This window comes from Pseudorasbora parva, chromosome 1 (assembly GCF_024679245.1).
Source record: "Pseudorasbora parva isolate DD20220531a chromosome 1, ASM2467924v1, whole genome shotgun sequence".
In the NCBI taxonomy this organism is placed as follows: Eukaryota; Metazoa; Chordata; class Actinopteri; order Cypriniformes; family Gobionidae; genus Pseudorasbora; species Pseudorasbora parva.
The window spans coordinates 5,634,610-5,660,891 of record NC_090172.1 but is presented as its reverse complement, the minus strand read 5'-3'; the positions used below and the strand labels follow the sequence as shown (position 1 = coordinate 5,660,891).

The following is a 26,282-nucleotide window of genomic DNA, read 5'->3' as shown; positions in this document are numbered from 1 at the left end:
CAGCATTAATGTTAAAAAGACTTTGCACTGTATTTAAAAAAAAACAATTCTGAAATTGTTCTGTATGTAAGTGAAACTGCAAAAATTACAGTGTTTAAAAAGCTCAGTTCAGTTGCTGTTGCTGTAATTGTAAAAAACAGAAATAACACAATAAGTAAATATCGGTTCTATATCGGTTATCGGCACATAAACATGCAAATAATCGGTATCGGTAATAAAAAATCAATATCGGATCGATCACTAGTTTTAACCGGTCTAATCAGTGAACAGAGGGAGTGGCTGAGAATGATGACGCTGATGTCGCGCGTTAGTTTGAGTTGTAGTTCAGTAATCGCGGCAGAGAAAGATGCGAACGAAACCAATCATTATGTTATGGCACTGCTGCTGAATATATGCAGAAGTTAAAGCCGGAACTAGAACAATCTTTCCTGAGGTTTGTTGGTGGGCATGATGTTGTGGCCCTCCTCCTCACAGGGTTCGGGAAAAGTTTGATTTTCCAGCTTGCTCCGATAGTGGTGAAGGAGTTGGCTGAAGCCCTATTCGGACGGTAATTGTTTCTCGTCGGGTCGGAAGGTATTGTCATAATTTACAGGGGCTAGTCATTGATTTTATTGCTGTTAGTTTCCCACCACCCGCAGAAAAATACCCAGCCAAATTACCTACTGCTGTTGACAAACACCAAGGTTGTGTGGTAATGTAACTGCTGTACGAATGAGTTTTCAAGAACATATCACTTCAAAATTCACTGTTTATATCCTTTTTGTCCTCTGCAGAGCACCATACGGTTGCACTTCACTGTAATTTCTAGACTTGTATTTCTTTAAATGCTGGCAAGTATTTACAAGAGCAATATATTTCATCACAGCTTAAAAATAAAAATAAGAAAAGCACGTGACCATTTGAATTGGGCCGATATTTACAGCAGCATTTATTCTTATAATACCAAATATGGCATTTTATTTACAGCATACAATCATGTTACGGACCTCCTGAGCAGGGTGTTCCCGATCACAAAATTCTCCCCTCTACCGTGAATAAATAAATCACAATCTGAATGCACGTGTTTAAGGTTTTATCACTGGTGGCGTGCAAGTTTATTTTTATGGATTTCCATGTGAGAAGCAAAGGCAAATGGCGCATAACATTCTTCACGACCAAATGTTAGCGATTGGTTATGGCAGGTCCAATAGTTTTAAACTTGAACAGAGTACCCGCCTTTACAGAAGTAAATGCTTGTCAATAAATAGTGGCTAGACTCTCTGTCCAAATGAAATGTACAAGAGTCAGGTAAGGCCAGGTTATGGACCAATACAGGGCCGGCTCTAGCTCTTTGGTTGCCCTAGGCGAGATGGAGTTTTGCGCCCCCCACCCCTCCACCCCACTCACTTTTATCATCTCTAATTCAGCACATGTCTGTTTTCCTAGGCCTACCCCTAACCGAGAAGCACTTATTATTAAACACGTTCTACGCTTTATATCCACTTTTCAAACATTTTCTCACTTTTTATTGAAAATAAATGCCTTTCCGATCTGATATGTGATGGGAAAAGGGAATAGAGCGAGTGTGGCAAAAGGTGGGATTGAACCTCTGATCGACCAGCATCAAATCTTGATACCATGCATCTTACCACTACACCACAGCCATTGTACAGAACTTGGTGAACACAGCATATTTGTCTTTAATGTATATAATATGGCATCTATCGTTAGGCTGCTCTAGTAAAAAAAACAAAAAAAACAGAGAGGCCGTATTTCCTTCCGACGCCCACGTAGAGAGCATTTGTAGCCTACTTTTCATAAATAACATGCATACGTTATCCATATTCATAACGAACTGGACTTTTGATATTTAAATGACATCCATGTAGGTTATTGTAGATTATTCTCAGTGAAGTTATGTTTGTAATACGTATAGTAATTATGTAGAAAACTAGCAGGTGATAGCTAGTGACAATATTAATAATATTTATAAAATAAATATTAGTTGATAAGATTGATACTAAGTAATTTTATTTTGTTTGACAACTTATTGGCTGAGATAAGAAGTCTAACCTCTATACTGGGCTTTCTTTCGATTTTCTTCCTTTCTTTTTTTCTCTTTTTCCCATCCATGTGCATCCGCGGGGTTTAGACGCCTCATTTTTGATGAACGCGCAAGATGAGCACTTGCCTGAACTAACGCCTGAACTAATAATCAATAATCACCATCAATTCAATCCAGTAATCAGGTTGATAAGTAATTAAACGTGTGGCTGAGGGGGCGCCCTATGATGATCATGTTTAATGAACATTATGTTGTATTTCGCTTGTTCCGATTCTATGCTTAATGGGAAGTAATGGGCGGCACTAGAGCGCGCTCGCGCCCCTAACACAATTGTCGCCCTAGGCAACCGCCTAGCTCGCCTATAGCAAACGCCGGCCCTGGACCAATAACAGTTCAGAGGTGTTTACTAGATGGTGCAAACATTTTTTTGCTAAGTTCGCTTTGGTGAGCGGTTTCAAACTACTGAAATAGACACCAAATGGCCAGATTTGTTTTGAAATGACATCACATCAGTTTGTTCTATGATTTCCAGAGGTGGAAAGTAACGAAGTACATTTACTCGTGCTACTGTAATTGAGTAGTTTTTCTGTGTACTTCCACTTTTTTAAGTCGTTTTAAAAATCTGTAATTTTACTTTTACTTAAGTACATTTTGATTGAAGTATTGTACTTCGCTACATTTTAAACCACATCCGTTACTGAGTAAAAATAAATCATTAATGCAAAAGGGAGGGGAAAAAAACGCGATCCGGAAACGACTATATTTAAGTGAGGGCGCGAGACGCGTGAGAGAACAAGCGCGCAAATATCAGATGGAGATGAACAAGACAGACGTCAGTGACGCAGACCCAGGTGAAAGCAAAATGCCATCGTGAGCCCCTGGCTAGTATGTAAATACTTTGGATATAGAAAAAAAGAATGTGGTGTTGTCCTGGAGAATATCCAATTTACACAAAATATGTGGATGCAAATGAAGAAACACATAGAACATGTTCGGGGAACACATCCCTCTGTGCACCTTAGGCCGAATGATTTCTGTGACACAGAAGGAATCCCGGAATCCAGTCATGAGTGTTAAGTTTACATTATAACGTAGAATTCACGTAATACACACAAACTGATGGATGAACGAATAACTCGAAAGTAGAGCTGTAGGCCTAGAATAAATCAAATCGCGACTGTGAATATAAAAGCACAAAACATTGCTATATGAATATATGATCTGCTTGTTCTGTCTCTGTGAATGAGCTGCTCCGACTACTACATACAGGACTCTATTATTTTTAAAAATTTGAATGAATTGAATTTAGTTTATTAGACATGTTTTATTGAAATTTTAATAAACAAAACAAAGAAATGGTTTTAAGTTTGTTATAATAAATAATTTTTTCAACAACAACAACAACAAAAAAAAGACCAATCATCTTAATTCATTTAACATCAATTTAACTAGTGATAATAACCATATTTTAATAATAGGTACAGTTTATTTATTAAATAATTGTTTAATACCGTGATGTTTTCTGAGATAGTTGTCATATCGTGAAAATCTCATTCTATCACAACCCTACAGGGGAGAGTCCCCCACCTTCTTTAAAAAAAGTAACTAAGTAACATTTTAAATGAGCTACTTTTTACTTTTACTTGAGTACATTTTTAGACCAGTAATTTTACTTGTACTTAAAGCTACACTGTGTAACTTTTTTAGTTTATTCTTAGCTAAAAACACTTAGTTCTTTCAAAAATATATGTGCTCATTAATATATATTTACTTCTTTCAAGTAATAAAGTATTCTCGTAAGTTTATAATATGCAATTGAAAATACATACAGGTGAAGGGTTCGAATGCCGGTCGCCATGTTGCTCCTCCATCTTGAAAGTACATTAGCCAAAGAGGGACATACCCGTAAATCTTGGACTAAATCGGCCACCGTAGGAGTTAAAACGAAATCAGAATTGAGAGGAACAGAAAATAATATTCTCTGGATGGTCATATACCTTTACACCGCTAGATGGGGGGAAATATCACACAGTGTAGCTTTAAGTAAAATTTCATTGAAGTAACAGTACTTTTACTTGAGTAGAATATTTTGTTACTCTTTCCACCTCTGATGATTTCACTTGAAGTATATTGGGGCCTTTACAGCACATTATGGGTATATCTAGCTGGTGGTGCACTTGTTATTGTGGTGCATTGTGGGACTGAATGAGTGTGCTAGATAATGTACACTATGGTTTCGGACACCACTAGAAATGCTTGTGTCATTGAAATAGTTCACCGTATAAGGGTGTAGAGGCGGTTTCAGACTCAGTCAGAGTGTAGGATTTTTGGGCCTCTAGTGGCACTAAATAAAAAAATAAAAAAGAGAAATCACTTTTAAAAAGTGTTCCCAAAACAATCCCTATCATCGAGACCATAAAGCCATAAAAAACGAATGCAGTTTTAAGCCCAGCCATTTTGACTGTAGGATTACAATCTGGTAGATGTTAGGCATGGGCTATTCCTTTTGTTTCTCACTGGTGAAAGTGTCAACATTGGATAAAGACTTGGTATGATCCGCTTTCTGTTTGCCTTGCCTTGCTGTCAGACACATCCACAGAAAGATAGAAGCTCCTGCAAAACAAAATAAAGTTAATAAACAACTGTATTATTACATTATTAGAAATGTAAAAACAATAAGTGTCAGGGAATAATTAATTTAAATGGGACTCATATTCATGAGTCTATGAATATGACTTGCTGGTTGTACATTAATTATTAACTTTATAATGGTACTTTTAATCCTGTTAAAGTAACCTGTATCAAAGTCAATTTCAGTCATCCAGATTTTCCTCTCGTCTTGCGAGTGAAAAATGAGATTTCTTCATTGGATATCAATCTTACAAACTTGAAGAAACATTAATCTGTTTGATCAGGACAAATAATACTTCCTATGTTCCTAATTGTAACACAAAAATCAAGCTTAATTTGTAGCTAATATCTTACGTCACCAAGCCTAGAAAAAACATGGAACCACCCCTTTAATAATATAGTCAAGCAAAATGATTATCATATTAATTACAGAGTTGTGTCTCCACTGACGTTGTAAATAGCGCAATTGTGCAGTGTTTACCTCAGTAAGCTGGCCGACTGTATTTCTGAGTTTGTGCGAGTGAGTTGGGCTAGGCTAATTTGCATATTAATGAATCCATAAAATGAAGCAAAGGTGTACGGTTATATTCAAGCTTTTTTTTATCAATAAGTAAAACAAACACATGAATGCAGAAAAATGCAATAACCACTGTCTTGAAATCTTGCGTTGGATACCTGGTGTTTGGGAATGCAATTGTGCGAGACGCAATTGTCTTATTTTTGGATATAAAATTGCATTTTTAATGCACATTTTTAGAATTTTTAGACATCTTGGTGTTTCATCCAGCGTTTTATAAGCAATATCCCCAAAAAAATCACATTAAAATAGGTGGATGCAACCATAGCTTATGATTAAGAGTAAACCTACCTTGCATTGTGTTAAAGATGCAGAACAGGTAGAGAATAGGGTAGTTGATATATCCAGAGCTAAGAAAGACCAAACCCCATGTTATACCCAGCAGACACATGAGGCCCAGCACAGTGCCCACGTCCTTCACTGGTATTTTCTTTTGCTTCTTTAAGTCCACTTGTTTTAGCTTAAAGATTTGTCTGGACACTGTGAGTAGGACCATTAAGTTGAACAGGAATACGACGGTGAAGTAGGAAAGGTTCACGCCATACAGGACGACAGGCTCTGTGATCCAGCAACTAAACAACATACAATAAACAATGATGAAAGTTAAAAAAAGAGGAAAAAACAAACATGCTAAAAATGAAAAGATCAAGTTATAAAGCGAGGACTCACGCTGCATTGGTTGCATTTGAATTTGAAAATGTTACATCTTTAGTGCCATAAAAAGGACGAGTAGGATAAGTGATATGAATTAAAAGAAAACTTCCAACAACAACAGCAGGGACTCCTGTCAAGAGGAAAAGATCACGGGATGAGCCACTGCACTTCAATCGTCATTTTTTATATTTCTAGTATTATAGTGTGCTGGTCCAGTGTGCTCAATTAACCCACTGTAAACCAATTACTAACTTTGGCAAACTGTGTGCCATTGGAAAGCTCTCATTTTTCAAATTTGGTGTGATATTTGCTATAAGGGTATAAAGGGTGATATGCCAACCAATCTGGCCAAAATGGTTAGTACACCATGATCAACAGTCTGTGTAAATCTCCTTGCTGGACGTGGATTCGACGACAAGAATGACCATATTGAGCATGAGTCATCGATGGTGTAGCTTCGTCAAGACCCACGATGAGTGTATTGTCAACGTGGTTGATACGCAACATCTGGATGGAGATGTAAAGCTGACGGGAGTTCAAAAGGACGGGAGCGGAGCTGAAGAAGTTCCGCCGCAGAATATTGAAGGATCAACACTGCAGGGTGGTATATTGCAGAGAGGATGACCCAGACGTAGTTAATCTATTCAAGCAGCCCAATGATCTTAATAGCTGCTTCCCACGCCAAAGGCACCTCGAGTGAAGAATCAGGTCAGTAACTGGGAGACAAACTGGCAGCCACGAGAAGCATCACACAGATCAGCTGATAATAGCCCTATTTGGACAGGATTAGTTTCACATGGGGAGGTGGGGGTAAAGTAATTTTACCTTAGGACATCTGTAATATTAATGGCCAATTCGCACGGGATAAGACATCTCAGTAAAACTAGCAGAAGTGGCGACTCGCTTTATGCAGTAACCTTGTGCGTATGACCACTGATCTCATGGTCGAATCTTCGTGGGTGTTATGAAACGAGGATCATACCATTTTGGCAATATGGGGGTGCTCAATATTAGTGTTATAAAGACGTGTCGCGGCGCTGAGTTATCGCCCCTTTAAGGCCACTGAGCTTCGCACCGGACGCGCCATGCCTTTAAAATTCGAACACATATACCAACGGCGGCATTCGACGCCTGTCCGCTGCGATTAAATGTATATTTCCCTCAAATCGTGAATGTACATACTGATTTCACCCTGTGCTACAAGATACACTCATCGTGCAGCTCTTCTGTCAGAAGTCGATTCAAAATTGAGCTTGCGCGTATATAATGTTCATGTCTGCCTGGTGTGAGATAACGGTACCTGAGACACGGCGCTGAGCTTCAGTCCGGTGTGCGACCCCCTTCAGGCACAATCGGCTTAAGAACGTGCATATAAACGCACTCAAAGTGTTCTTTTCCTCTCTAGGCAGGTATTTTTTTAGGTTTATTTATCAAAATGTTCTTTTATACATTTGAGTGATGTTCTGTGTTTCGATCGCGGCTTTTAAATGTTATGAGAGAACGGTAAATTTACGAATGTGTAGTGTAGCCTAGTTTTGATCACTTTATTAAAAGTGGTGGCTGTGTGCCGTGTGTAAAGTAAAATAAAAATAGTCTTAGTCTCCTGCTGCTGACTAGTGTCCTGCCTTTACCAACCCGTTTATACCGTTTATTTTTTTTCCTGTCTATGGTTTACACACACATAGATGATTCGACTATCGGTCGACCATAGAGAGATTCAAAAATTCTGATTCGAATGTGTAAATCCTTAGTCGGGGACACCCCTAATATCTATATCTATATATATATATATATTATAAAACAGTTAGGTCCAGTCTAACGATTCTGATTGGATTGTGTTAGTAATAGACACTTTTTTTCCTAGAGCTAAAATAAGTGTTGTGTCTCTAATAAGTCCTTTTGATCTTCTTTTTGCTTTAAATGATATGCGGAAAGTACAGGAGGTTTGCCACAGAGTTTTCCCACCACCTGTACGCAACCGAGTGCTTCAAGTGCCTCTGTGCTCCCAAAATGCGCTTTTTTAACTTCTAAAGAGGAAATGATGGAGTTTTACCATACATTTTTACGGCGGGTCTATTCGAATGGGATTAGTATTACCTGAGGTCATTTTTCCAGACCTTTTTCCAGAAGGTACAAGTCTTTGTAATATTTACTGACATTGTCCCTAATGATTACTGAGATGGCACATTCGGACGGGACTAAAATCACAGAGAACCTCTGATAATAATTTCTTTACCCTCATCTCCCCATGTTAAATTAATCCAGTCCGAATAGGGTTTATGGCAGTGTTTCCCAACCATGATCCTAGAAGCACACCAACACTGCACATTTCACATGTGCCCCTAATCAAACACACCTGATTCAAATGATCATTTTATTATTGGAGACTCAAAGACCTGAAATGGGGTTGGCAGATAAAGGAGACATGCAAAATCTGCAGTGTTGGTGTGTCTCCAGGGGCCTATTGCACAAAACTAGGATAAGGGATTAAGCCAGGATATCTTGCGAGGACAGGACATCTATCTTGGCTCAATTTATCCACGTTATCCGCGATATACAGTTATCTTTCATCATCGTTATCGATCCTGGTGTGAGTGCCTTCAGGGTACGTTTACACTACAGCGGTGTACAACATTTTGCATACAGTTGAAAAGATAACCAATATTTTAAGGGTTAAGGCTTCTTCCCGGTAGTCTAAAGCGGCATTACGTGAAAGTGAAATTGCGGACACAGAGGAAGACTGTGAGGGTTTAGGGTGCCATTTGGGGCAGGGCATTCCTACTGGCGGTGCAAATGCAACCTGTCACGATTCATGAATGCATCGTCTCACCTTTTCTGTGTGTGTGGTTTTGTTAGAGGCAGGGTTTCTGATTGCTGTTAACTCTGATCACGGACACCTGCTGCACTCATCACCGGGGCTGCTCTTTCTGCTCTTTATTCCGGAGTCCTGTCTCCCGTCGATTCGGATAGCCCATTGCATCCCTGCGTCACAGCCCGTTGAGGTTTACGATCTGCCTGCCTGTCCAGCTGGTTTCTGAGTATCTACATTGTGCCTTCCAGCGAACTGTTTCTGTTTCTTCTGAACTTGAGTATAATAAACATACTGTTTGTCTCGCTATTGGATTCTCTTTCTCCTTTCTAGTTGACAGACGTAACAGAATAATCTGAGCTCCTTATTATGGATCCAGCGAGAATGGCAGAGTTGCAGGAATATCTGATTGCTAGTAGTCAACGAATGGACCAGCAAGAGGGACAGGTCTCCGCTACTACTCAGGCAATACAGGCACTTGTGACGCAGGTGGGCGAGCTTTCTACCCAGATTAAACAGCTAAGATCGCCTGCTGCGCCCGCCACACCGCCTGTTCCCCACAACCCGAGCAATGTTTCTAATCAGCACGAGCCCAGGATTCCGATGCCGGAAAGATATTCAGGTGAGCCAGAGATGTGTTGGTCTTTTCTGACGAGATGTTCTTTGTTTTTCTCACTCCCTTTCCACTGAGAATTCCAGAGTGGCGATAGTGCTGAACCTCCTGTCTGGACATGCTGCTCAGTGGGTAATGGTGGTGTGGGAGAACAAGGATCCATGCTGTTCCTCATTCCAGGCACTCCAGGAGGAAATGAGACAGGTGTTTGACCGCACGGTGGTGGGCCGCAAGGCGGCCCGGAAACTTTCTGATTTACACCAAGGCAAACATTCTGTCTAAGACTGTATGATCCAGTTCCACACCCTGGCGGCCAAGTGTCGCTGGAACAAGGAGGCGCAGTGGGACCGATTCCTGCATGGGCTGGCTGACCGTATCCAGTGAGAGATTTACACCTTGGAGCTTCCTAAGAGCCTTAATGTATTGATGGAGTTAGCACTACGGATCGATTCTAGATTGGAACGGCATGACTGTGTCAGAAGGCAACCCGAGACTCTGGAGTTCATCGTTCGAGATACGCTCAGCCCACTTAATGATCCCGAGCCCATGCAGGGGGGTAGAGCTCGGCTCTCCCGGGAGGAGAAAGTGCGTCGGAGAGCTGGAGGTGGAGCTATGTCTCTACTGTGACGCGGCGGGGCATTTCCTCAATCGCTGCCCGTTAAAAGATCAAACCCGACCGTAGGGAGGGGGCTACTGTCGGGTGGAGCAGCATTGGGGAAATCCTCGTCCGCGACTCTACTTCTGGGTAGATTGCAATGGGCTACCAGATCCCACAACTGCCAGGCCCTGGTGGATTCCGGAGCGGAGGGTCATTTTATGAACTTTGCGTTTGCCGGTCACCTCCGCATTCCCATCACTCATCATCACAAACCCATTGCAGTTTACGCACTGAATGGTCAGACACTTTCTACTATCACACACACCACGGACACCATCACCTTAAATGTTGCGGGGAACCACACTGAGACACTGGAGTTTTTTTTAATCACGGACACCCCCCTCAGCCTTATCATCCTTGGGTACCCCTGGCTGATGAAGCACAACCCAAGGGCGGATTGTGGTCAAGGCTCCATTTCCACATCGATTAATCAGTGCTATGCCTCTTGTCTTGTGTCTGCTCGTACGCCAGTGTCTAGTTGTGTGTTTCAGGAGGAGACGGTGGATTTATCAAGCATGCCAATGGAGTACCTCAACTGAAGGAAGTGTTCAGTAAGTCCCAGGCTACTTCTCTTCCTCCTCATCGTCCCTATGACTGTGCCATAGATCTTATGCCAGGTACGTCTCAGTCTAAGGGCAGTTTATACTCTCTTACTTATCCTGAGAGGGAGGCCATGGAGAAATATATTTCTGATTTGTTGGTTTCCGTATTCATCCATCCTTCCTCTTCTCCAGCAGGGGCGGGGTTCTTTTTTTTGGGTAAGAAGGACGGCTCTCTGTGACCTTGCATTAATTACTGAGGGATGAACAAAATTACGTGAAAAGTAACTATCCTTTACTGCTGATGTCTTCAGCCTTCGAGGGGTTGCAGGGAGTGTCCATATTCACCAAATTTTATTTACGTAATGTTTAACATTTGGTCCGCATAAGGGAGGGGGATGAGTGGAAAACAGCATTTAATACTCCCAGGGGCCATTTAGGATATTTAGTTATGTCTTTCTGGCTTTCTAAACTCCCCTGCCGTTTTCCAAGCACTGGTTAATGACGTGCTGAGAAACATGGTAGATCAGTTCATTTATGTTTACCTGGATGACATATTGATATTTTCCTATTCTGTCCAGGTACATGTTCAGCATGACTAGCATGACCAGCATGACTCAGACTAGTGCTCCAGAGGTTGCTAACGAATGGGCTGTTTGTTAAGACGTAGAAATGCGCGTTACATGCACAGTCAGTCCCCTTTCTAGGTTACATCATTTTGTCTGAGGGAGTGTGCATGGACCCTGTAATTCATAATTAAAGCAAACTGGCCACGCCTCTGACCGCATTGACTTCCAAGATGACGTTCATGTGGTCTGGTGTAGCCGAGGCTACATTTTCCAAACTTAAAAGCCGCTTTGTTTCAGCTCCCATTCTTGTTGCCCCCTGATCCTTCACGTCAGTTCGTGGTGGAGGTGGACGGGTCAGAGGTGGGGGTAGGGGCAGTTCTGTCCCAGCGCTCTTCTTCAGACGACAAGATGCATCCATGTGTTTTTTTGCATCGCTTATCGCTAGCCGAACTTAATTACAACATTGGTAACATGGAATTGTTGGCGATTGAGCTTGCATTGGAATAATGGCACCACTGGTTAGAAGGTTCGGGGGTTCCTTTTATCGTATAGACCGATCATAAGAATCTGGAGTACATCAGATCTTCTAAAAGACTTAACTCTAGGCAGGCTCGGTGGGCTCTTTTTTTGGGGGTGTTTTGATTGTATCGTCCGAGTTCTAAGAATATCAAACCCGATGTTTTATCGCATGTTTTTGACTGTTCTGAGCGCCCATCTACTCCCTAGTGTATTTTTCCAGAGAAACTCTCTACACTCACATGGGAGATCGCCTTAGAAGGGGTAATGCCTCCGTCTAGTGGCCCACTGAGTCGTTTGTTTGTGCCTGAGGGGGTCCGGACCGACATTATTCTGTGAGGTCATGGTTCCAATGTGGCTTGTCACTCAGGGGTTAATATAACTAGGTTTTTAATCAAGCACTAGTTCTGGTGGCCTGGGATGGCTTGCGACATTCGGGAATTTGTTTTGGCATGCTCGATGTGCGCCATACGTAAGACTTCCAATTGCTCACCAGATGTGTTAATCCAGCCGCTGTCCGTTCCTTCGAGACCCTGGTCCCATATCGCTCTAGATTTTATTATTGACCTCCTGCCCTCCCAGGGCAAGACGGTGGTTTTAACTGTCGTGGACCGGTTTTCGAAAATGATTCATTTCATCCCCTTGGCCAAATTACGTTCTGCCAAGGAGACAGTGTTGGCTGTCGTAGATCACGTCTTTTCCTTACATGGCCTTCCGATGGACGTGGTTTCCGACATGGGGCCCCAATTTGTGTCCAAATTTTGGTTAGAATTTTGTAGATTACTGGGGACAATGGTGAGTCTGTCTTCGGGTTTCCATCTCTAGAGCAATGGTCAGACCGAGCGCGCCAACCAGGATCTTGAGAGAGTGTTGCAATATTTGGTCTCTAAGAACCCTTCCTCCTGGAGTCACCAGTGTCGGCCATCGGCCTTTCTCCGTTTAACTGTAGTTTAGGGTACCAGCCTATTATTTTTCCTAATCTGGAATCCGAGGTCATGGTTCCCTCTGCTCAAGCCTTCATCCAGAGGTGTCGCCAGACCAGGAGTGGAGCCCGCGAGACTCTGCTCCAGGTGGGAGAGCGCCCCAAGGCCCAAGCCGATCGTCACCGGTCTAAGCCTCCCGACTACATGGTAGGTCAAAAAGTGTGGCTTTCAACTAAGACCATTCCTCTGCGGTCCGTGAGTAATAAATTAGCCCCTACATTTATTGGCCTGTTCACAGTCACCACAAAATCATTAGTCCGGTGACTGTCTGCCTCAAACTGCCTCCTGCGTACAGGAGGATTCACCCCGCATTTCATGTTTCCAAATTGAAGCCCGCTTTTTATTTTCGCATTAACCCGCCATGAGGTGCTCCTGGAGGGAGGGGTACTGTCACGATGCATGAATGCATCGTCCCATCTTTTCTGTGTGTGTGGTTATCTTAGAAGTGTGGTTTCTGATTGCTATTCAGCTGCTATTCTGATTACAGACACCTGCTGCACTAACCCCACACACCAGGTTATTTACATGAGTTTCTCACCCTGTTCTGTTGTCAGATTATTGCAGTTTGTCTGGGATTCCTGTCTTCGTGGTGTTCCTGTCCTCCGTGTGTCCCCGATTTCTGCTCTTCATTTCTGGAGTCCCGTCTCCCGTCGATTCCATTGCATCCCTGTGTCAAAGCCCGGTTTCCGATCTGCCTTCCTGTCCAGCTGGTCTGTCTGCCTTTCCTGCTTTGTTCCTGATTATCTACATTGTGCCTTCCAGCGAACTGTTTCTGTTTCTTCTGAACTTGAGTATAATAAACATACTGTTTGTCGCGCTATTGGATTCTCTGTTTCCTTTCTAGTCGACAGACGTAACACAACCAGGAAAATGGCCCTTGGGAAACCACCCGGGTGGTTAGTTCCTATAAGTTCCTAGAATTATCTAAATAGTTAGCAAAAGTACCTAAATGCTGCATTAATAAATATTTGAATGTCTCAAACCATATAAGGAAATATGTGTTCTTATATGGCCAATGGACTTTGGAGGTTATCGAGTGTAAAGGATTAGTATTGTGCCCAAACAAAATCTTACTGAAAGCTCGACTAGTGTGTGGAGTTTAACATCCAGCAACTCAGAGGTAATGTGTCCAGCCACAACTCTAACTCTTAAGGCCTGATATACTTTAAGTGAAATCGAAAAATGAACTGATGTGATGTCATTTCAAGCAGAATCAGGCCAAATTGAACTTCATTTGGAGTTTAATTTGGGAGTTCGTAACAGCTTGCCAAAACACCTGATAAACAGCTTTGTACTACCATTTGTCTGTGGCGATTACTTAATAGGTGGGTGTACGTGGAGGCTCCACCTTTTTTCACATGTATACAAAATGATTTAATATTTATTTTAATTCTCTGCCACCTGAATGGCATTTCTATTTACAAATAGAACTGTAACAAAATCCTTTTCTATTCTTTCCTTCCAACCACCTCTGCTATTCTTACAGATAACACTCAGGTGGTTGAAATCAAGCCCTACAGATTTTCTCTAAAAATATCCTTTTTCACTTTAAAATATTCTATACTATGAAAGTAAAATTGGTTGCAAACACAGTTTCTAATGATGTTAAAGTTGTCCTATGACACTTTGGCTGCTGTGTTTTTGTATGATGTTATGCTCACCCCATCCGATCAGGGACAGCTTGATCATGTAGTACTTGACGTAAATATTGAACACTCTGATGAGAAGAAGGTACAGGTGCAAGGCTTCGACAGCCATCCAGGTGAAACAAGACAGCAGGCTGTAGTGTATCATCACAGCGATAAACACACAGACTTCATTTTTTTGCAGTGTGGCAGCCCATTCGCTGAGCATGAAGCTGATGTTGAGGAGAAACAGAGCTCCACTCAGAGACACATGGATGCTGCTGGACACTTCTGCCCTTGCCTTCCTGAGAAACACACACACACACTGGTCAAAAGTTTGGAATAATTATTTTATTTTGTATTTGAATTAAGTATCTTATGCTCATCAAAGATGTAAAGTTTGAGGTAAGTAAAAAAAATAAAAAAATGTTTTTTGTTTGCATTGATTTGTTCGCATTAAATTGGCCACATCTGACAGTAAAGACAAAAATATTTATATTTTCAAATAAACGCTGTTCTTTTTAACTTTATATTCATTAAATAATCCTAAAACAAAATGTATCGGTTTGCACAAAAATGTTAAGCAGCAAAGTGTCTAGGTTACGGATGTGAATAGTCTAGGTTACATATGTGAATGAGATGCTGCGTTATGGTGTTGATGTTATGTGAACACTATACCCATTGTAGTATACTGAACAAATGCCTGCTTAAAGTGCTGTGAAATCCAGCGAGCTTTGTTGGAGCCAAAGATTGCCATGCAACTCATGCAACAAGTGACCAAGAGCTGAGGTATTTGGTCACAGCTCCCTCCATATATGTACGTGCATAACTGATCCGGCAGAGCTAGCTAAGGAGACTGCAGCTACTCTGTGTCCGCCAGCAACTCCCAATATGAAGAGGGCAGACTAAAGTACTGCTACCCTGACCATTCAATCCCTCGACCATTAGCTCTAAGGGGAACCTAACCAAAGGAAACATAGAGTTAAGCATCCTATACTTAAGGACTATGCCTCAGGAGAGAGCCATGCTCTCTCAACTACCTTTTGGGAAGCCTGGTGAGAGAGCAATGGGAGTGGAGCTACAATTAAAAGGCTGTGCTGACAATATCCTACCTCCAAACTACAGCTCTGGAAAAAATTAAGAGACCACTTAACATGGATTTCTCAGTGCTAAGTGGTCTCTTATTTTTTTCCATTGATGTAGCACTCTCTGAAATACTCCCTACCATGTGTCCCTTATCAGCTGATGGTTGCCCATTCCTACAGTTCATGAGAACCTACAAAATTGCTGGAAATGAGGACAGAGAGTACAACTAAGAGTGAGACGTGAATAGCGGTAATGCCCATTCTCCTTGCTGTACAGCCCATTCATATGTGATTACATGGAGAAGCACATGCATGCAATCTCTGTATAATTTTGGAGGGGACGACAGATAGAAAGGTAGGAAGCTACTAGAGATTATGCCCACTCATCCTATTCTGTGAAAAGCTCCTTTCCTTTTCCCAAGGTAAGTGTAATACTGTTCCCATATTCCATGTATTAACCATATGAATGTGATTCTAAGGGGAGCATATGATGTTTCCTCTAAACTAAAAGTCGGAGAGGGTGAAGGATGAGCAAGTGAGATGAGATTAACGTCAGATGAGGAAAGTGGGATGAGACCTCAGCCATATCCACTTCACCTCTGTCAACAGCCCATCTCGAAATTAATAAGGGTGACAGGTGGAAGATTGGGAAGCAAGAAGCGATAATGCCCAATCTCTTCACCTGCATCAACCCAAACCCTTACAACCCTTGCATGAAGGGGGCGGAGGGTGGGAGCCAAGAAAGATCCTAGGGGTTCAGTTTATGTTTTCTTTTGGACGAAATCACCTCCTTTAGGTCATTCTTAGGCTTCTTGCAAGGTTGCTGGCTCAAACCACGACTCCTTGGAGGTAGGGCATGAGCAACCATACTCGTCTTTTGACCCTATTTCCTGTTTCCAGCTACAAGGTAAGAAGATGGGGATGAAGGACCCTGACTGCAGCAGGAAATGTGCAGTGTTACTGACTTAACCTTTGCTTCCCTCAACTTTTGAACCAAAGTCTCAAGACCGGTACCAAAATGTCCGGAAGTCATCCGGGACATCAAGGAGAAATGCTATTTCCTGAATGCAGCATAGCCCCAGGATTACATATAGAGACATCCCCTAGCCTTGGCCAAGGTCCATCAACTGGTAGGCTTGCAACACCACCATACTGTGCAAAGCACCACTGGCCTGGCCCTTTGCTATGTATGACTTGTCAACTGCCGAGATGTAGTCTGGCAGGGCTTAAATGCCAAGACCAGAGCCTTAGCCAAGATATGGCTTCTCCCATGTCTCAACACCTCTTCATCAAAATCAGGGGAAAATGGAAGGCTCGCTGGAGGATGACATTTATGACCTGTGAGGAATCATTCATCTAATCTGCCTAGAGCAGATTCCTCTTTATCCAAAGACTAATCTATTTTATATTTGGCCATGATTTTGGTCATAACATCTACCAGCTCCTCATATGTTGGGGTGAGGGAGGAGACAATCTAATTTAAAACAGCCATCGCAACTCCCATCATGTCTAGCTAATCAGAAATAGACCAGGCCAACAACATGTCAAGCGGGCTTCTGGGTCTGGCTTGAGAGTAGCAAAGCTAACAAATGAAACTTGAAAAATAGAGCCAAACCCGTCTCAAGTTCTATTGATGACACCTGACTGCAATAGCCAATCAAGATTGATGTGTATTAACATGTTCTTTAGACACCATAGTGTCAAAACCATGACGCAGCGTCAAAGTTTGTGGACACTATGGTGTTTACAACACTGACAATAATAATAATAGAAACAATTCAAAATTGAAGAATTGAAAATTAAGCTCCAAATCAGAATATTAGAATGATTTCTAAAGGATCATGTGACACTGAAGTGATGATGCTGAAAATTCAGCTTTGCATCACATGAATAAATTACAACTTGAAACATACAGCTCTTGAAAAAAATTAAGAGATCACTTAACATGGATTTCTTAATGATAAGTGGTCTCTTAATTTTTTCCAGAGTTGTATATTTAAATAGAAAATAGTTATTTATATAGCCTTAGTGAGCATAAGAAACTTTAAAAAAATAAAAAAAATAAAAACATAATTATTCAAAACTTTTGACTAGTATTGTTCGTTTTTTACTAGTGTATTTAAATGTTTGGTGCCCACAGTAAATGCATCATTGGCTTTGAAGAGTTTATATGCATACTAGTATCAGTGTAAATAATGTGAATCCAAACACTGGTTATATATGTATTTATATGCAAACAGAAGGAACAGTACCTGTTGAAAATGAACATCAAGATGGAGAAAGCAGAAAAGATCGCAGACAGACTGCAGCCTACATAACTGATGACCGACAAGATTTTCCACTGCTGTTCATCAATATTATTCACCTCAACCTATTCAGAGTGAAGGAGGGACAAAATTACATGAAAATAATGAATCAGCACAACATGATTTCTTATTGGATCAGCACTCACTAGAAGCACAGCAAAAGGGGTCATGTGATTACAGGAGCACTGCACAACATCATCACGGAGCTGAGTGGTGTTACAGCCATCCGTTTTCCAGGTGTCGTTTCCTACATATTGCATACATATTAAATACATTTTAGTTAAAAAACAAAACAACTAAAACAGTAGGTACGAATGCTTACATATCTGTCTAGTGCTATACTTTTAAAGGGATAGTTCACCCAAAAAAGTTCACCTTGTAGCATAGTTCACATCTTGAAAGAATTATATATATATATATATATATATATATATATATATATATATATATATATATATATATATATGTAGTTAATATAAATTTCATGAAACAAAAGGCCATTTAAGTGTACACTATTACATACTTAAAGCTGCACTATGTAACTTTTCCATCCGCTAGAGGGCACCTATTCAAAACCAAGTTTGAGCACAGAATCTTGGGACATGTGGTCTTCACCTCACAGCCAGTGGGAAAGAATCAGGATAGGACTCATGTTTGTGAATGTGATTATTAACGTTACTGTAGAAGCAGAGCTGGACTGAGTGTTGTGGAGCTGAGCGAGGCCGCTGAAGCGATCGTTGAGCAACACACGCCTTGCGTGCACCAGGACTTTTACTATGACGGGAAACCGTCGTCGGGCGCCGGCGCAATTTCCGTTTTTCCGGTCATGAGTATGAGGTAACGCAGCTCTGTTTATCATATTAGATATATTTGAGTGTGTTGAAAATAATGTTATGATGTTACTCTGTGCGTTCCTTCAGCGGCTGCTGTGACACTTGTTCAAGAGAAGCCGAGGGTAAGGCAGATATGATGCAACTGACTGGCGACTCCCTCAAATGCTATGCTTAGATGTCCCGAGTCCTTGGTTAAAATAGCAATTTTTCTCACAATTTACAAATAGTTGGAAAACATTTGGGATATTCGAACAACGAACTCGAACAAAATATATAACACTGGCATAGTAGTTTTTCGATATTTTATTGCAAAAATACTTCATAGTGCACCTTTAAGAACATTTTTAGTAATTTCCCTTTGCAATAATGTCAAACTAAAAAGTTTCATTTGAAAGTATATTTTAAATCATAAAGTTTTAGTAATATTTCTTATGCTTTAATATGATGTGTTGATTAACATACTAAAGCACATGTTAAGTGCTTGGATCTAATTTTAACTGCAGTGTTATTAGATATTACAGTTGAAGTTAATTAAGTGTACTAAACTGTCTACAGTTTTTTGTACATTTTAATTTACCACAAATGCTTATTGGTATATTTAGCAAGACATTTAACCATATTTAAAAGACAATATAAGTAATTATGAAATTACATATAAAGATATTCTTACTTGTAAATTAAGCAATTAAGTGTCAGAAGAATTATTTTTTTTAGTTTGCACCTAAGTATATTCTTCTCAAATATATAATTTTCGTAATAAGTAAAAGTAAAAAATACTCAAAAGTATGCTTATTTTTCACAAGGGACGACGTAACTCAAGTGCATACTAATATACAGTATATAGTTATTGGTGTCATCCAGCCTTATAGGTGCCATATTTGAATGGACATAAATCCAAATCAGCAGCACACAGCAGAATTTTTGAGTGATAACTTTCAGTCAGTTTGTCTCGGAATATAGTCATATAGACCACTTTTATTTTACTTAAAGGGTACACAACAACACACACAGCTCCCTTTATCGAGGGAACTTTGCAATGCGTCGGAACAACGAATTTGGGGACGCTCCCGTAGCAACAGCGTGTCTGAAGTCTGAATGAATCTATTCCAATCCTGATTGGTGTTGCGTCATGAGGTAGATGTGATGGCATACCCCGAAGCTACATCGGGGCCTATTGCATAGTAACGGCAGTTATCGCTCTTCAGCATAGCCCTCTGTGTCGTTTGTTTGTCTATTTGCACCAGTGTCCTCGTTTCATGTGGGCTTGGAAACACATTCGCTCAGTGTGAAGTGCCTGGGTGTTCAGCATGCTAGGGCGGCTCTCGAGGGAGCTGCCTGTAAGCATCGTGATAAGCTGATACTCAGGGTGCTTTGCTCACGGCTGGCCGCGTGTTCAAAGAGGCAGCCAGCCCCGTGGTTCTATCCCACGTCTGTTGAGGCAGCGCGGCGGCATAGATCAGTGGGCTCGCGAATGAACTTGCTAGCGGGTCTTGGGACTGATGAGGCACCTTCTTAGACCTAGCTGACGGTTCAGAAGTTTTCCTTCCCCGCGTGGAAGCCCGTGATGCGGCTTCTTCCCCGGGGTGAAGAACCCAATACTCAAGCCGTATGATTCAGATGGATCAGATGTGCACAGCATCGAGGCTGGCTGCATGTTCAAAGAGGCCGGCCAGACCCGTGGTTCTGTCCCACGTCTGTTGAGGCAGCGTGGCGGCATAGATCAGTGGGCTCGCAAATGAACTTGTTAGCCGGTTTGGGGACCGATGAGGCACCTTCTTAGACCTAGATTACAGTTCAGAAGTTTTCTGGGCTGCCTGTAGTGACCCGGTGTTCTCCGTCCCCATGCGGAAGCCTGTGTTGTGGCTTCTTCCCCCGGGTGGAGAACCAGATGCTTGAGTAGTTTAATTCCGAGGAATTAGACGTGCTCAGCATCAAGGGAGTGGAGTAGTAACGAGAGCTCACCACTTCATAATTCAAGGCTCGATGTCGCGTTGCCGAGGCACCACGTAGATTACGGGTCTGCAATAAAATAAGAGTGAACACACGCGATCGGTGTACATATGATACTGTTTGGTGCGAGGCATGCAGTAAGCTCCTGAGGGTGCTGGCTGTGTTTATTGAGAAATATCTTGATGCGTACAGCCGAAAAAAAAGAAAAGAAAAGAAAAGTGCGCTTTTTGGGCGTTTCGACCTTGCGCCTTTGGTCTTTCATCTCGAGGGATGAAAGCCAAATATGTTGTAATCGGATCGAATCTCGCGTTTGCTGAGGCAATGTGTAGATGACAATTACATATGAATAAATATTAAAACAGTATCAGTGATTATGGCTGAATTTAATTCTGAGGAATTAAAATTAAGTATTATCTCACTTTGAGGAGTTACATATATTTATTCTATCATTAAGACCATGTTCATTGATGGGTGATTATGGTGGCATTAAATTCTCAATTAATTCTGAGTAATCAAATGGGGTTTATCTGACTTTAAGAAGGTAGATTTTATACACCTCTCATCCAACTTGTGTTCACTTATCTATATATTAATCTAAAAGAAAATCCTCCGGAGAGCAATCGAGGTCGGTTCCTCCGTGGAGCTTTCTGGAATTCGATGCTGTGATCCGCCGTCTATGACGCTCGGGCTGTGTTGGTTTCCAGCGAATGCACGCTGCTGCAGCTGCCTCTAGAAAGACCTGCAGCTGGGCAGCGAATGCGTTTCCGCATCCACAGGAAAATCCTCCCCGACTAAGCTATGCCAGGTGTCCACTTCAGGGGGTCGGCAGGAGGCTCGGTGGGTACCAGAAGCCAGCATCGAGAGGCTGGTTCCCCTAGTAGAGTATCTCGGGGCATGGTTATGCGTCCCGAATATATTTACTTTGGCCCTGTGTACCGTGGGCAAAAGGGTGCAGACTGCAGTTCAGTGTTCCACCACTGAGGTTCATCGGTGTGGTCTGGACTGCGGTGTGCCCAGCCCAGTGGCCTGCTGGCCAGCCCTCTCTCCCGGGGAGCGATCGAGGTCGCATCCTCCGTGGAGTCTTCTGGAAGTCGATTTTGTGATCTGCTGTCCAGGACGCTCGGGCCACATTGATTTCCAGTGAATGCATGGGCAAAGGGTACAGACTACAGTTCAGTGTTTCACCACCGAGGTTCATCAGTGTGGTCTGGACTGTGGTATGTCCAGCCCAGTGGGAGGTTATAGAACAGGAAGTGTGCTCCCTGATTGTAAGGAGGCCACAAAGTGTTCCCTCCGCCAGACAGGGTGTCCAGCTGTTATGGCCACTACTTCATTGTTCCCAAAAAGGAAGGGGGGTTGCGTCCCTTAATAGATCTGAGGTACTTGAACCATTCTCTGAGGTGATTCAGGTTCAAGATGCTCACTATCCCATCTTGAGTCAGATCCAGTTCGAGGACTGGATCTAAAGACGTGTATTCCCACATCTCCATCCTTCTTGCCCAAAGGAAGTTCCTGAGGTTCGCTTTTGAGGGCGGAGTGTAGCAATATCGAGTTCTTCCCTTCGGCCTGGATCTTTCCCCTCGCACCTTTACGGAGTGCATGGATGTGGCTCTGGCTCCACTGAGACTCCAGGGCATCTGTGTACTAAATTATATAGATTACTGGCTTATTCTGGCCAAGTTGTACGATATGGCGGGTTGGCATTGAGATGCCGGTCTGCTCCACATGAGGTGCTTGGGGCCGAGACTCAACATGTAAAGAAGCGTGTTGATGCCCTCCCAGCAGACTACGTTCCCGGGGGTTGTATGGGACTCAACAACAATGCGGGCACGATTTGTCCCCCGCACATATTGAGTCCATACTGGCGACAGTCTCCAGGGTGAAGCTAGGCCGCAGCCTCACTGTCAAGCAGTCCCAGAGACTGCTGGGTCTCATGGCAATAGCGTCCAACATGATTCCGTTCGGCCTGCGCCACGTGAGACCCATACAGTGGTGGCTGAAGGCCAAGGGGATTTCCCCAGAGGGGAATCCTTTTCATATGATCAGAGTATCACGCAGATTCCTTCGTTCCCTTTTCATATAGAAAAAAGCCTTGGTTTCTGTCCCAGGGGCCAGTGCTGGGAGCATCATGTTGCCGCAAAACAATTTCAACAGATGCCTCCCTTACTGTAAGGCTGCTTTGTGAGAGGTCCGTGGGGGACCCAGCATTCTTCCTGGCTCATCAACTGCGTGGAAATGCTGGTGGTCTACAAAGATTGTAGAAACTTTTTCCTGGACCTCCGTGACCACCATGTCCTGACACGATCCGAGAACAGGGCCATAGTACCGTATCTGAATCAAAAGGGGGGCCTGAGGTCACACCCTCTATGCAGACTGGTGCACCAGTTCCTCCTATGGTCCCAGGGGAAACTTTCATCCCTCAGGGTGATGTACATCCCCGGGGATCGAAACCAGGGAGCAGACATCCAGTCGAGGCAGGGGCTGAGGCCTGGGGAGTGGCGGCTCAACCCAGAGGTGGTGAAGGCCATGTGCAAGAGGTTCGGCCCAGTGGAAGTGGATTTGTTGTGTCTCGAGAGACGTCCCACTGCCCACTTTGGTTTTCTCTCATGCATCAAGCCCAGCTGGGGTTGGATGCCATGGTGCAGATATGGCCGAGGCTGCGTCTGTACGCTTTTCCCCCGATCGCTCTGCTCCCGGGAGTCCTCTGTGTTGCAGGTCCCTCTGAGGAGGGATCTCCTGTCTCAGGCGGGGCCACAATATTTCACCCCGGCTGGAAATTTGGAGCATTTGTGTCTGGCCCCTAAGAGGCCAGGTATCTAGAGGCTGGCCTCCCGGCAGATGTGATTGAGACCTTGCTCAGTTCCAGGGCTCCTTCTACAAGGAGACTGTATAGCCTTAAGTGGAATGTATTTTCTACTTGGCGTATAGAGCATGAGGTGGACCCAGTTAATTGCCTGGTGGCTTCAGTGCTGGAGTTCCTCAAAGAGCGTTTCTCTGTGGGTCTTACCCCGTCCACACTCAAGGTGTACATGGCTGCCATTGGGGCTTTCCACGCTCCTGTGAGTGATGGGCCATTGGGTAAGCACCATCTGGTTGTGTGGTTCCTCCGTGGGGCCCAGAAGATGAGGCCTGCGGCTCAGCCAGAGTTCCGACCAGGGATCTGGCAGTGGTACTTGAAGGATTGGCTGAGGCCCCCTTTGAGCCACTGGAGTCGGCTGAGGCTAAGAACCTGACCCTTAAGGTGGCCTTTCTCCTTGCTATCACTTCTCTAAGGAGAGTGGAGGACCTCCAGGAATTTACCTGGAGTTTGCCCTTGGCGGAGTTTAGGCCATTTTACATCCTTGGTAGGCTAGCTGCCTAAGGTGCCATCTAGTGTGGCTAGTGTGGTTAAGGTTTTTGTGAATTGTGGGGACTTTCCATTGGCGTAATGGTTTTTATACTGTAAAAAACGTATTTTCTATCCCCCTACACTGCCCCTGCCCTAAACCTACCCATCACAGGAAACATTCTGCATTTTTACTTTCTCAAAAAAAAAAAAATTCTGTATGATTTATTTTGAACAGTGGGGGTCATAGGGAATGTCCTCATATTTCACCCTCTCCTTGTAATGCCTGTGTCATACCCATACACATTTGTGTCCTGATATTTCACAAAAACAAGCACACACACTACATCATGGCATTATCCCTGGATAACTTTCGATTCACTATGGGCGTTTCTCAATATGCGTACTTGTCTGCATTTGTGTTCTCGTGGACTTTTGAAACATCATCCGTCGCTGCCCAAGTACTGTTCCAATTCACAAGTTCACATCTAGCCAAGCAGGCAACAGTTCAAATCCCTGGATGTGTCCTTGATCCACCCCTTTTATCAAGGATGCATCGAGAGGATTCTTTTATCCCAGAATGCATCTCGGACCGACCACCAAGCTTCAATAGTGGATGAGAAACCCCACTTAATTTAAGGATACTACTGTTAATGTGTCAAAAAATTAATAGCCTTAAATATAAAATGTAACTCTTCCCTCAGCCAAAATGATCTGTCTGGGAACAAATGATAGATTAATGAAACCAAAGACCACCCGTTAGATCTACACAAGACAAATTATATCTCATGTTTAACCACAACAGAGACTTCTGAATCAGCGGCAAACGAAAGAAGGACTAGCCGAGGAAAGGCTGTTCTCGGCGGGTTAACAAGCTTTGAGCACCCTCTGATCGCCTGGATCTCACAACTCCGAAAATGCCAGATCAAATTTTTTAAAAAGGCGCTCTCTTAATAAATAAACCACAGATTTGAGCTTTAACTAACTACATTCTCACCTGAAAAAGTCTTAAAACTACATTTTGTGACACATTAACTAACATTAGTTACACATTAACTGTAGTATTTTTAAATTGCGCTGGGTTTCTCATCCGCTGTTGCGCTTGCTGGTCAGTACAAGATGCATTCTGGGATAGCGGTCTGTCTAAAGTCCACAAGTCACCTCTCGATGTATCTGTGGTGTGACAAGAAACGGGGCGAGGGACCGCGAGAGTGGGCCGGTGATGAGTGTTGATGAGTGCCAGCTGCATGGCACACCGGTCTCGTCTCACGGCCATGTGACGGGAGCATAAAAGGAGGAGCAAGGGCTGTGGAAGATGAGAGACCGGTGTGCCATGCAGCTGGCACTCATCAACACTCATCACCGGCCCGCTCTCGCGGTCCCTCGCCCCGCTGCTTGTCACACCACAGTATCCTTGATAAAAGGGGCGGATCAAGGACAAATCCGGGGATTTGAACTATACTTCGCTAGATGTGAACTTTGAATTGGAACAGTACTTGACCAGCGACTGATGACGATTCACAATTGAGATTAATGACAATTCCTCCCATCCTTCGGAGTTCATTCTCTCGGGTCGAACTTGGCAAGTCTGAACTACCAAGGACGCAAGTCACAAGTTTGCATACTTGGTATTGAGAAACGGCCGATACGATTGTCACGACCACTGCTCTCGTTTTCTCTGTAGTTGCTGTTCTTGTTGTGCTCCCCTTATAGGGGCACTGCAGTGCTGCAGAGATTAATCAGGTTAATCAGGATACACCAGTGCACAGGTGTGCCTTGTCTGGATAAAGCAGCCTGGCTCATTTTCATGGTGAGCGATTTCCTCCCTTCACACGGACGCAGAGACGCAGACGCAGTCGCAGTCGAGTGCTTAAAAAGGCTCGTCAACGTATTTGTTGTGGTTGACCGATTGAAAATAAATAAATAAATAAATAAATAAATTAGTTATTAATGGTTGTAAATGCCACCCTTGTTCCCTGCTCTTGGTATCCCCTGGCTCAGGGCATAACAAAGTTTGTGTTGTTAACATTATACGGATTTGCACTCTGATTGCCAACAAAACACAGACATTTGACGCAGTTTCACTCACTGCCTGCGGTTTCGACGCATGACCGGAAACAAACACACACACTTGCAGAACTCTGTTGCTGCTCCTGGAAAACAAACTGCATCCACTGTTTCCTTAGCACTGGGTAATTTGGGAAGCTGAACAAAGAAGGTCTTTCCCTCACAACCAGAAACACACTTCTCTAGTGACAAAAAACCCCAAAACATGACAGCGCCGCTGACAGCTTCTGTACCCCGAACAAAGCTTGTTGTTGACGCTCTTGCTCTCGCTCTGGTTTATGTGTGTGTGTGTGTGTGTGTGTGTGTGTGTGTGTGTGTGTGTGTGTGTGTGTGTGTGTGTGTGTGTGTGTGTGCGCGCGCTCTCCTCTGGGAGAAGTGCCCATGCAATTCTGCCCTTTAAGACCTCATACAGTAGCTTGGTCTTACCAGACTCTCGTACATTTCATTTGTACATAGAGTCTGCCACTCTCCATTGACAAGGGTTTATTTTCGCGAAGG

General features: G+C 43.1%; 1 protein-coding gene across 1 annotated transcript in view; it reads right to left on the bottom strand.

Moving 5' to 3' along the window:
- Positions 1-2,498: 2,498 nt before the first annotated feature.
- Positions 2,499-26,282, bottom strand: part of LOC137082552 (adhesion G-protein coupled receptor G5-like) — a 36,061-nt gene continuing 12,277 nt past the window's right edge. Inside the window, exons 10-15 of the mRNA XM_067447803.1 lie at positions 17,756-17,856; positions 17,556-17,674; positions 14,255-14,523; positions 5,922-6,036; positions 5,544-5,824; positions 2,499-4,657 (exon numbers count right to left, since the gene is read on the bottom strand). Coding sequence (XP_067303904.1) covers positions 4,542-4,657; positions 5,544-5,824; positions 5,922-6,036; positions 14,255-14,523; positions 17,556-17,674; positions 17,756-17,856 — 1,001 coding nt within the window. The 3' untranslated portion in view covers positions 2,499-4,541. The remainder of the gene's footprint in view (positions 4,658-5,543; positions 5,825-5,921; positions 6,037-14,254; positions 14,524-17,555; positions 17,675-17,755; positions 17,857-26,282) is intronic.